The sequence below is a fragment of the Thamnophis elegans genome, chromosome 4, assembly GCF_009769535.1.
Source record: "Thamnophis elegans isolate rThaEle1 chromosome 4, rThaEle1.pri, whole genome shotgun sequence".
Lineage (NCBI taxonomy): Eukaryota > Metazoa > Chordata > Lepidosauria > Squamata > Colubridae > Thamnophis > Thamnophis elegans.
In genome coordinates this window covers 84,625,811-84,638,256 of record NC_045544.1, presented here as the reverse complement: position 1 = coordinate 84,638,256, position 12,446 = coordinate 84,625,811, and the positions used below count along the sequence as shown (strand labels likewise).

The following is a 12,446-nucleotide window of genomic DNA, read 5'->3' as shown; positions in this document are numbered from 1 at the left end:
CAAACTAATGATGCACGTAATGTTGTAACCTTTAGACTAGGTGCAAATATCTCATCATAGTCATTGGATGACTGATCAAACCCTTGTGCTACCAATCTGGCTTTATGGGTAACAGTCCCACCTACACTTGTTTTAATCTTGTAGATCCAGTTACATCCTATGGCATGTTTACTTGGGGGTAACCTTACATTTTCATACACCTCTTGCTTTTGTAAGGATTTTAGTTCCTTTTTCATTGCTGTTTTCCAAACTTTCTGTTCCTCCTTAGGATACAGGGTTAATTCATGATACGTAGCAGGAACTTTATCTACTTGACATGCTATAGTAGCTTGATATCTGTCAGGTGATCATGTTACACGGGTTGAAAGTCTAGGTATTTCAGGCTCACCAGTGGACTCTCCTGTTTCACCTGCTCCCGTTCTTCTAGTTCCTCCTGTACCTGCACTTCCTGTTTAATTTCTGGTTTTACTATTTCATCACTGGGGACTACCTGGGTGTCGATAATTACATCGTCAGTTGGTTCTAATTTATTCCACCCCATGTGTTCTATAAACTTAGCACTAGCGCTACAGTAAAACTTAGTTGTGCCCTTCTCCCAAAATCTAAACAATCTATGGTTGGCCTCGTAACCTACGAAAAATAACTGTCGAGTTCTTTTCTGCTCTTTCAGTCGCACTTGTGATGGTATATGCACCTATGCTGGGGCTCTGAATGTATGTAGGTAATTCAAATTTGGTTTTCTGCCATGCCACCTAGTGAATGGTAATTCACCGGATGTTGTATTCACCACATTATCTAAAACATGGTTACTACACATCATAGCTTAACCCCAAGTATTTCCGGCAAACCTGAATCAGCTATCATAGTTCGAGCCATGGCCTGTAATGTTTGCCCCCTTCGTTCTACAAACCAGTTATGTTGTGGCCTATAAGGAGCAGAATGTTTGTGCTCGATTCCAGCTGTTCTTAACATAGTTTGGAATTTATAGTTGGTAAACTCCATCCCATTGTCAGTAACTAAAGTAATGACCTTGGCTTTCATCTTTCCCTCCACAAACCTCAGCCAATTAAAGAAATGTTGAAATGTTTCTGTTTTGTTTTTCATTAAATAACAGAAACCGTATCGGGAATAATAATCTATGATACTCAAAACATAACAAGCACCTCCCAAACTGGGTTTTTTAGGTCCAATTATATCAGCAAAAACAGTTTCCAAAGGTTCCTTTGTTTTAAAATCATTCAGTCTGTTTGCTGGAGTAACTTTGCTTTTCTCTTGATTGCAAACATTGCAGTTTAAATATTTACTGCATGGTTTTAGTTTTATTCCCTCTGCCAACTTAACAGTTTGTTGCAGCATCTTGATCTACCAGGTTTAGCCTGGCTAACCTGACCCTGCTCAACCTTAGGAGAGGGAGAAGAACTACTCTCCGGCACGGGGTCCACTAACTTCTCTCTGGATTCAGAGGGCTTAAGACTGGAAAGCTACTGTTTGTCAATACCGGACCCTTATCCCTTGCCCTCTCCGTTTACAGCCACTTTGCACACTATTGACTCTGGACCCGTGGCCTTGGAAGTTTCTCTGGGGCACAGAGGAGGGGAGAAGAGCGGAGCAGCTTGCCCTCCATCTGCACATCGTTGTCTTACATCACACTAGCGCAGTGCTCCGCGAATTTTTTAGGAATGTAGTGTGAATGGTATGCTTGGCTGATGTTTGTACCCACTTTTTTTAACGTCATATTGTTGTATTTTTTGTGTTTAACTTATACCCGTGGGTGAGTGGCTGTGTGTGTATGAGAGAATTGAGAGTACCGCCTGGTGCCTCCTCCACTGAGTGCTATTGCAGAAGTGGTAGGGGGCCCAGGCCTATCTCCCGTCCTAGAATGAGTGATAAGAATTGCCTGCTGGATGGTGCGGAGGCTGTGGGAGGGGTTATGGGGTCTATGGTAGCAGGGGTGGGCCGGAGCATTACGGTCACTATGGGGAGGGGCAGGTACAACGGGAACTTCAGGGCTAGCCATTACCGGGGAAGGAGGGTTCGCTACATCACAAAGATCCCTCCTTCCTGCCCTGTTAGTTCCACTCCAGGGCCAGGTGGCGAGAACTGTCAGGGCCCTGGTCTCAGGCTGTTGTTGCTAAATGCCAGGTCTGTGGTTTACAAAGCTCCCCTTGTCCGGGACCTAATTTTAGACGAGGGGGCAGACCTGGCATGTATTACTGAAACCTGGCTGGGCCCAGAAGGAGGAGTCCCCCTCACCGAAATGTGCCCAGAGGGATTTCAGGTGCTTCATCAGCCATGACCCCAGAGAAGGGGTGGGGGAGTGGCTGTCATCATCCGAAGGTCTTTAGTTCCTCGTAGGATCCCTGCTCCGGAGCTTGTCGGGTGTGAGTCCCTGTTGATGAAGTTGGACCTTGGTGGTCAAGTGGGTTTGTTGCTAATGTACCTACCTCCCAACAGCGTTGCAACAGCCCTCCCCTCGCTCCTCGAGTCAGTAGCCGAGTTGGCGATAGAGTTCCCCAGGCTTATGGTTCTGGGGGATTTCAACCTGCCTACACTTGGTGAACGCTCTGATGGGGCGCAGGTGTTCATGGCTTCCATGACAGCCATGGACTTGACCCAAGTAATACGGGGTTCGACTCATTCAGCTGGCCACACACTTGACCTCGTATTTCTTTCGGAGCAGTGGAGATGTGATCTAGAGTTGAAGGGCATTAAAACCTTGCCCTTGTCATGGTCTGATCACTTCCTACTGAGGCTTGACTTTTGGAAGCCAATCCCCCACTGTAGGGAGAGGGAACTGATTAGGTGTTTCCGCCCCAGGCACCTGATGGACCCTATGAGATTTCAGACGGCGCTTGGAGAAATACCTGACACTATCATCCACAATCCGGTGGAGTCCTTAGTCGCTGCTTGGAATACAGCGGCGGCGGGGGCTCTAAACCGGATTGCGCCTTTGCGACCTCTCCGAGGCAGCGGATCCAGGAGGGGCCCTTGGTTTACTGAGGAACTCTGGAAGATGAAGCGCCAAAAGAGACGCCTAGAGCGCCGCTGGAGGGCCAGTTTATTTGAGTCAGACCGAGCACTGATGAGAGCCTTTATTAGAGCCTATCTCGTGGCAATACGGGCGGCGAAATGTTCGCATTTTGCCGCCCTTATTGCATCCGCTGAATTGTGCCCAGCCACCTTGTTTAGAATAACCCGCTCCCTCTTGAAAGGGAGGGATACGGATGACCCTTTACAAGGAAGAGCTGAGGAATTTGTTCAGTATTTAACAGATAAAATCGCTCAGATTCGGACAGAGCTGGACTCCAATTGCACGATACCAGCCAAGGTACCGGGGGAAGGTCTTGAGCATACTTTATGGATTGAGTTTCAACGTGCTTCTCCTGAGGAAGTGGACAAGGCCATGGGAGCGGTGAGTGCCTCCACTTGTATACTGGACCCGTGTTCTTCCTGGATGGTCTCGACCAGCAGGGAAGTGACACGCAGCTGGATCCAGACGATTGTTAACACCTCTCTCCAGGAGGGAATCTTCCCGCCCCTCCTAAAGGATGCGGTGGTGAGACCCCTCCTGAAGAAACCGTCTCTGGACCCAGCCATTTTGAGCAACTATCGCCCAGTCTCCAACCTTCCCTTTGTTGGGAAGGTTGTTGAGAAAGTGGTGGCCTCTCAACTCCGACGGTCCTTGGATGAAGCCGATTATCTGGACTCCTTTCAGTCAGGCTTCAGGCCTGGCTACAGCACGGAAACTGCTTTAGTCGCGCTGATCGATGATCTCTGGCGGGTCAGGGATAGGGGCCACCCCTCTATCCTTGTGCTCCTTGACCTCTCAGCGGCCTTTGATACCATCGACCATGGTATCCTTCTGCGACGGTTGCGAGAGGTGGGAGTGGGAGGCACCGTTCTTCGGTGGTTCTCCTCCTACCTCTCGGACAGGTCACAGTCGGTGTTGGTTGGAGGGCAGAGATTGACCCCAAGGCCCCTCAATTATGGGGTGCCACAGGGTTCGGTCCTGTCCCCCCTCCTATTTAACATCTACATGAAGCCGCTGGGTGAGATCATACGCCGGCACGGGATTAAGTACCATCAATACGCAGATGATATGCAGTTGTATCTGTCTGCCCCGTGCCAACTCAGCAAAGCAGTAGAAGTGATGTGCCAGTGCCTGGAGGCTCTTAGGGTCTGGATGAGAGCAAACAAGTTGGCACTCAATCCAGACAAGACCGAGTGGCTTCTGATGTTCCCTCCCAAAGATTGGCCAATTATTCCATCTCTCAGGCTGGGAGGTGAAATTGTACGCCCCTCAGAGAGGGTTCGCAATTTGGGAGTCCTCCTGGATCCCCAGCTGACTTTAGAACACCACCTGTCGGCTGTGACCAGGGGGACCTTTGCCCAGGTTCACCTGGTGCACCAATTACGACCCTACCTGGATCAGGAGGCCCTTCAGACAGTCACTCACGCCCTTGTGACCTCAAGACTGGATTATTGTAATGCGCTCTACATGGGGCTGCCCTTGAAGAGTGTTCAAAGACTCCAGTTAGTCCAGAATGCAGCCTCGCAAGCGATTGTGGGTGCACCCAGGTACACCCACGTCACACCTATCCTCTGCGAGGTGCACTGGGTGCTGGTTGCTACCTATAAAGCCCTACATGGCATTGGACCTGGGTACCTGAGAGACCGCCTCCTGCCGATTACCTCCCTCAGACCAATTAGATCTCACAGGTTAGATCTCCTCCAGATTCCATCTGCCAGCCAATGTCGGCTGGCGACCCCCTGGGGGAGATCCTTCTCTGTTGCAGCTCCAGCCCTCTGGAATGATCTCCCTGTCGAGATCCGGACCCTTACTACCCTCCCGGCCTTCCGCAAAGCCATCAAGTCCTGGCTGCTCCAGCTGGCCGGGGGGCCTGTGAAATATCCAGCCCCACGGAAATTGTGAATGTTGTGGTTTTGTTTTAAAGTGTTGTCTTTGTCTAGTTTTCCCCCTTTCCCTTGTCTATTGTGAACCACCCGGAGTCCTTTGGGAGTGGGCGGCATACAAGACAAATCAAATCAAATCAAATCTTGAAATTAATGTGCCCCATGCATCTTTGTAGTAAATGTATGCATGCATCATGGGGTTTAACATTATAATAAGCTGTGTTAGCCATCTGGCCATCCGGTATAACATACAAACTGTTTTTTAAAGTAGCAGTAACCCTGTTACCCACCTTTTCAATAATACAGCGATCTCCCTAAAGGTTACCACATAGCCAATGCTAACTAGAGCCCTTACTGATAATAAATTAAATTTCAGTTTAGGTACATATAACATTGGTAACTTCTCCTTTAGGAATGAACAACATGCATTACCTTCACCAGCTGCCTTCACCTTCCATCCATTTGCCAAACATACATGTTCCTTGCTCCTGGTCATTTGTACAAACCTTTTTTCTATCTCTAGCAATACACTGTGATGCTCCACTATCAACAACCTATGAATCATGGTCTATTGGTGCATTGCTAGACATAGCCAAAGTAGATCTACCTAAGTTGACATTAGCATTTTTTCTAGCTCTTCCGGCATTCTGTTGTTTTGCCTTTTTACAGAACTGAGCTATATGTCCCTTAGCCCCACAAGAAAAACATTTTCTAACAGTATAGGCAGTAGAAAGTGACTCCTCATGTTGTGATGGTTTCTCTCTCAGTTGTTCCCTCTCCATCCTTCTTCTTGACTCTTCCAACAGTCGTGCAGTAATGTCAGTCAATGTTAGTTCATTTTGGGTTAGGACTTCAAGAGAGACACAAAACATCATAACTCTCATCCAGTGAGGAGAGTATGATATAAACTTGATGTAGCTCAGAAAAGATTAATTCTTTTTCATGTGGCTCCTGAAAAACCCCTTTCATGAAGTTTAAATGAGCTAACATATCTCCACCTCTCAGAAGACTTGCCCTAAACAGTTTGCGTGTAAGATGTATGTGTGCACCTACAGTGTCACGTACATAAATCCTCTTCAAATTCTCCCAACATCTTGCAGCAGAATTTTCTCCACTAATATATATTAATTGTTGGTCATTCAGTGTTAGACCAATAATACACAACACCCGTTTGTTGCATTGCTGAAAATCTGCTATCTTCTTGGCATCATCATCATTATCTGGGTTCCAAGCAGTTACATCCAGTGGATTCTGTACAGCATCCCATAAACCTTCCCTACACAGGAGTAGACTGCATTTCATAGACCAGGAAACATAGTTTGTTCCATCCAACCGGGTTATCATCGATAGGCTTGTTGATGGTCGCTTGCCATCTTCTCCAGGATAGTACAATCACTAAATAAACAGCTGTCTGTATGTGGTATTGCGTATCAACACCAACTCTCCTTTAGCTATGTCTGGTACACTCTGGCCCATACCAGTGTTAGGTAAGCTCGAGTTAGGTAAGAGCGAGTACGTCAGCGAAGCTTTGTGAGAATTGTGTTGAAGAACACACAAACCAGCATACAGAGACACTGTAGTTTAAATAGGTTTTTACTTTTGTGGAAATAGAGGTATCAGAGTTCATCAAAAAGTCCAAATCATACATGGATAATTCAGTCAGTCATCAATGTCTTTCAGTTAACATAGTCCAGTAATCATATAATCAGCTGGTACACAAAGTTTACTAGCAGTTGCAAAAACTTACAATAGCTCATGGCACTCAGATCAGATCAACCCAGCATCTAACAAACAGAGAGAGAGCTAACAGTCCTTGTGGCTCCCTCTTATGGCTGATTGAGGAAAACAGCAACCAATCACATTTTACAGTATGATTTAAAGACACAGTTACAACATTGTTACATGATTTATATATTGCCAACCCAACCGTTAGAATTATATTCCTAACAGTCCTCATGTACTACAAGATCATAAAAAATGAGTTATGGTACTGTTTTATAATAAGGTGAAATAAATCAGTTACAACTCTTGTTTGTCATTTATTAAACAATACTTTGCATTTGATGTTGATAGCTACTATTTTGTGTTTTGACAGAAGAAATAGAAGAAATTGTTCCATAGGGCTGTCAATGTCTTGATATCTCTACTTTATTGAGCTCTAATATTGATACATGAGATGGGCAAATCAAAGTGCATTACTAGGCCAGTGACCAGTTCTGCCTTCATTTTTTGGGGGGCAAACAAGATTCATCAAGATTCTGGGCTTAATCATGGTTGATTCTGCATTACAATTTAGGATGAGATAATGTCAGTGTTCCAAATATCATGCAGAATTAAGTCAGAGCGCAAGACATAACTTTCATCAAAGTTCCAATTTAATAAGATAGACATGTTGACACATCTGTGGAATCCCGAATCTGAAAGCTTCCTTGGATTCCCATCCAGTTGAAAGTTCAAAACCTTGCCCCACAACCATAAATCCATCACATGGTCCAATTTCTGCCATGCTGGCATTTACACCCATCTAGTTCTGGTCAGGTGCAGAGGTGCAGAGACAAAAGATGACCTTGGGCTTCTAGAAAGGAATGTGCTATTATGACAACAACACATTCTACAATTCTACTCCTTCCTATTCCCCATCCCAATTACTACACTAATGAAACAGCATAGTAAAATAATAGAGAGTGTGGCAGGCCAAACATCCTAAAAGGAATATAACTGCAGGCCTGGCAGATGTTCCTTTTTACCTGCAGCTGCAATTCACCACAATTAGGCATTTTGCATCATAGAAACAACACTATTCCTCAGGCATTTGATGTTACTGTGATGATCACCTCTGAAGCATCCAGGGCCTGAGTTCATGACAAAAACTCTTCTCATCATTGAAAATTTTGGATGAAGTTGTTGGAATGATGTGAAGGAAAATAATGCAGATGTATCATTTCAATCTTAATAAGTGGTTTGTGTAACTTCATGAGCCATATCTAATATCTTGTTGAAGAAAAAGATCATCCTGAAACCCTACTTTTTGGTTTTTTATTCACTTGATTCATTGGAAAAACCCATTCCCTAGCTGATCTCTAGTTTCAGAAAGAAATTGTTTTTTTAATCACTGGCCTCTTTTAAAAGCTAACAAAATCTGTGATATAAAATATGCCCATAAAATGTGATGTTAAACAAGAATTCAAATTCACTGTATCTGCTCCGTGGTATTTGCAAAAGAAGGGATAGATATCAATAACATCTTGTTATTAATGATTCTTCATAAGAAAGCTACTTTTCCAGGAAGCATGCAGATTAATTTTACCTGCATAAGTTACAGACATTTCTAAATGATCTTACTCTTTTATGATCAATCTGGATGTCTGTGCTAAATGTAACGTTTTGAAAAATAAACATGTATTTAAATGCTTTTGTTGTTTTTACATAATGTTATGATGACTCAGGAGACACACAACTTCTCTCCCTCCTGGATGTTTGCCAGGAACAACTATGCTTTGAACAGAAGGTTTTCTCCTTTTCTCCATTTGGCCGCCAAATGCAGCACATTAGTCCCTCCCCATGGCCATCATCAAAGATGAACATCATTCTCATTTATGGGAGAAGATATTTTACAAAATATATGTGGGGGAAGCTAGATTTGCCTAGATTACAGTCACTGGGAATCAAATGTTGTATTCTCTACACAATTCAAATCTGGATTTTATTTCTTAGATGTGGCCAAAATGTATAAATCAATATGGACCATTAATTTTATACAGAATAGAATACAGAATAAGAGAGGTAGAAGAGACCTTGGAGATCTTCCAATCACCTGCTCAAGGGTCCAATCTCTTCTTAAAAACCAATATACCACCATTGAATCATGCAGCCATACGTGGGTAATTTCCATGAACTGTAAAGAGCCACAAAGGTCATCAGAGGTGATGATATATTGGTCTATACTGAAAGCTGTTCTGTCACAACAGTTATTTTGATAGCTTCAAAAGTAAAATTCAAAGTGGTTCTGATTTTTATGTCACCTATATTTCAGGCAGGAATGTGTGAGAATAACTCCATTTTGCAGTAAGTAAAAGAATAACATGGAAAATACAGAATTCAAAGGGTAGGCATTCAAAAGATTAAATGGGAAAAGGTGCAACATACCAGAAGTACATCATTCCTTTTATTCAAAACCTCTATCAAACAATTAAAATCTAGAGCCTCTGGTGGATGCTTCTTGTCTTCAGTTATGCAACCTGAAAAAGAAATTGTGAAATGATTCTTGAGATGTTGAGTCACAAATATGTTGTTTGTTTCACCAAATTAGTTCTCCTTGAATGAAATGCCATTAATAACAGTAGTACAAATGTGCTACTGTTTTCCAAAAGTTCTGTATCCAGACAATGCTTTTGATTATTTGCAGATTATTAAGGAGCATACAATAAAAATGGACTACAATTCCAGAATATTTGGGACCAATAAAAGGAAGTGTTTCTTTTCAAAGCAGGTAATTACATTATGGAATTTGCTTCTACGAGATGTCAAGGTTACCAATGTAGGTCCCCATTCTATAAGAATCTGAGATTTCACTTCATCAGTTCAGTTCTGGGCATTCTTCTTTGATGTCTTTGATAATCCTAGCTGTTTCCAGAAACACATATGAGGTCCCAGAGCAAACTTCTGGGAAAGGCAAATGCAGCAAAGTCAAATCGAAAAAAATGGCAAAGCCTTTTCTTCTGCACAAGGGATAATTCACCGAACATCTCTTCTTCTAGCCAGTTATATGTCCGCTGGATCTTGGAGTCCGTGAATTTGGGCATCTGGATGTTATCAGGAAATCCATTCCGGAGCATCAAATGGTGCACTTCATTGCCAAGAAACCCAAACATTATTATATAGTCATATTGAACAAGACATGGATGACACAGCTTAACTAAGGGTGTCCATTCAACACTGGCATTCTTCAATCCACTGTACATGATGTAGTCAATGAACTCTCTGAAGGTTAGATTGTCTGCCATCCAATGCATGTAAGCAGAAACGAGTCTGTGGAAAGGATCCCTAATGAAAACCACTTTTGTGTAGGCTTTAAGCAGAGCTTCCATTAATGTCAAGTTATATTTACTCAAGGCCATTTTGTCACCAAAGTCCTGGTGATAGTGGACAGGCACCTCCAATGTGACATTTTTGTTCTCCAATATTACTTCCAATAGCTGCTCCCACTCTTCCACCCCAGTGCCTGGTATTTTGCAATACAGGAAATTCAGTTTGTGATTCACTGCAATAGAAGAGAGTAGTTGGGAAGCTTCCTTTTGGGTAGCTGGAAGTTTAGTGAGTTTGCTCTTTTTCTTGCAAAAAGACCGCAATGTCTTTTTTCTGACCTGCTGAATATGTAGAAGAGAATCAAATGTGAGGGGTACATCAATCTCCTCTTCGATGGTCAAATGGTCTGTAAACATAGGATGGTAAAAGCTATTCAAGGATGTGAATCATCAACTGCTTGATAACATTTGTCCCTTTAGTTCTAAATAGCCGATAACCCGGCATTGCCTGGGCATTTATTTATGGGGGGAAATGTCCGGATCAAATGTAATTTCTACTGTTGTATTTTCTCCCTTCACAGAGGGAGTCCATTGTGGAGTACTGTGAAGCCATTACTATGGCAACTCTACTGCGCTGTACAGTAGAACCCAGTATGGCACAACAGGCTGTATCTTAACAGAACACACACACCGAGGGGTGTTAGGGGTGTCTTACCCTCACAGTATTTTTCTCCAGAGACTAAGTCATCTGTGTATCAAATTTAGTTGAAATTGTTAAAGGCGTTCCAGAGCTATGCTGGAACACCCACACCCACCCACACCCACACGTGTGTGTGTGTGTGTGTGTGTGTTCCCCACTTTTTTTGTCTCCGCCAGTTGTGCCACTGAGTAACCAGCAACTTTGTTCCCTGGCTTTTTTTCTCCTACTACAAATTGCTGATCAAATAATGAACACTTGAAATAAATACCATATTCATTTTACTGCTATACTATATCAATGAAGTTACTTTTTTATATTATTAAGATACTTTTTTGAAAAGGAAGAGGAGGAAACAACTAAGCATAAGTTACTCTAGTACTATTATTTGCTTGTTATGTGTTACCAGGTCACCAAAATTAGTCCTCTGCTATGGAGCCAGGATTCATGGGCAATGTTAATAAAATGTAACAGATATATATGTCTGTATAAAAAAAGAAAGAGAATATGGCAGATTTGAAGGAGTGTTTCTCCAATTAAGCCATACGTGTTAGGGACAGTTGATTTTTGTTTTAATAAATTTATTAAAATTTCCTTGGCCTCTATTGCAAGAGACCTATTAAATGTCTTGATTCTAGGAACATGGGAAAGTGCCTTCCACTGCCTACATTGCCTCAACACACGTCTTTGCTAGTTGAGGCAAACTTAGTGTTGCTTTCAGATCAGGGATGGGGGGGGGGTATCTTACCTTGCTGCTGAGGGGTAGAGAGATGATGGTGCCACCATAACAGGGAAATAAAACCTATGCAAGTAAAGATGATGGCTCGAGGGAGAAAACGCATTGTCTTGTCTGTCTTACCCAAGGGAGAACAGCTAAGGAAAACAGAAAGCAATCATATGAAGCCCTGTCCACAGAAACACTCTTGGATGTTTATTCTGGGCAGCAGTAATAAGGCTAAAGTACTGTTTGAACATGCCTGGACTTTCCTTGCTGATATAACTGTGACAAACAAAAGGGGGAAAAATCTATTTCATGTTACACTGTTGTATTTCTGAACATGATTATGAAAAACTCACAACTACATTCAGCTTTAACCCTACCTCCCACCAAAATCTTTTCTTAAATATTTTTTTAAACTCTAGCAATCACCAATGTAATTGAATGTTGATAAAACTAGTAAGAGGGGTCATATATTTAACAAATGAATCCAGGGAATAGAGTTTTCTCTGTAAATGGACAGAAGCAAGAAGTGGTGTCTTTCTTCTAGAGACGTCACTGTCTCCTGAATAGGCTCTTTATGGGTCTTTGCTACAAAGTGATGCTATGTGATCAAAGAGCTAATGGCTTCCCTAAGGTGCAATAGCACTTAGACTTATATACTGCTTCACAATGCTTTTACGGCCCTCTCTGAGCAGTTTACAGAGTCAGCATATTATCCCCAACAATCTGGGTCTTCATTTTACTCACCTTGGAAGGATGGAAGGCTGAGACAATCTTGAGCTGGTGAGATTCGAACTGCCAAACTGCAGCTAGCAGTCAGCTGAAGTAGCCTGCAATACTGCACTCTAACCAATGCACCACTTTAGTTCTTACTAAAAGTAAAGGTTTCATAGAAATTTTCCCCAGCAGACACTTCTCAAATATGATAGATTGCAATTCTCATTGCCATCAGCTAGAATGACTAGGCCACTAGAGCAACTGGGAGATATTGTACAGTGCATCTGGAGAGCCCCCCCCCCCCCCCAAAAGAAAAGATTGAACTTTTTGATAACAAGTCCTTCGGAGAAATAACTATCTTTCTTTAAGCAAC

The 12,446-nt window shown here is 42.9% G+C and overlaps 1 protein-coding gene across 1 annotated transcript; it reads right to left on the bottom strand.

Annotated features, from left to right (window-relative positions):
* Nucleotides 1-8,267: 8,267 nt before the first annotated feature.
* Nucleotides 8,268-11,578, bottom strand: LOC116508313 (carbohydrate sulfotransferase 9-like). The gene is made up of 2 exons (XM_032216876.1): nt 11,384-11,578; nt 8,268-10,345 (listed from the first exon to the last, which is right to left on the bottom strand). The coding sequence occupies exons 1-2, from the start codon at nt 11,475-11,477 to the stop codon at nt 9,534-9,536; spliced, it is 906 nt and encodes a 301-aa protein (XP_032072767.1). The 5' UTR covers nt 11,478-11,578; the 3' UTR covers nt 8,268-9,533.
* Between the last annotated feature and the right edge of the window lie 868 nt (nt 11,579-12,446).

Bases quoted from the DNA above. Each gene is read 5' to 3' on its own strand.
- LOC116508313 (XM_032216876.1), bottom strand. From the start codon at position 11,477: ATGCGTTTTCTCCCTCGAGCCATCATCTTTACTTGCATAGGTTTTATT. The intron at 10,346-11,383 runs GTAAGATACCCC...CTATGTTTACAG, and splicing joins CTCTACCCCTCAGCAGCAAG to ACCATTTGACCATCGAAGAG.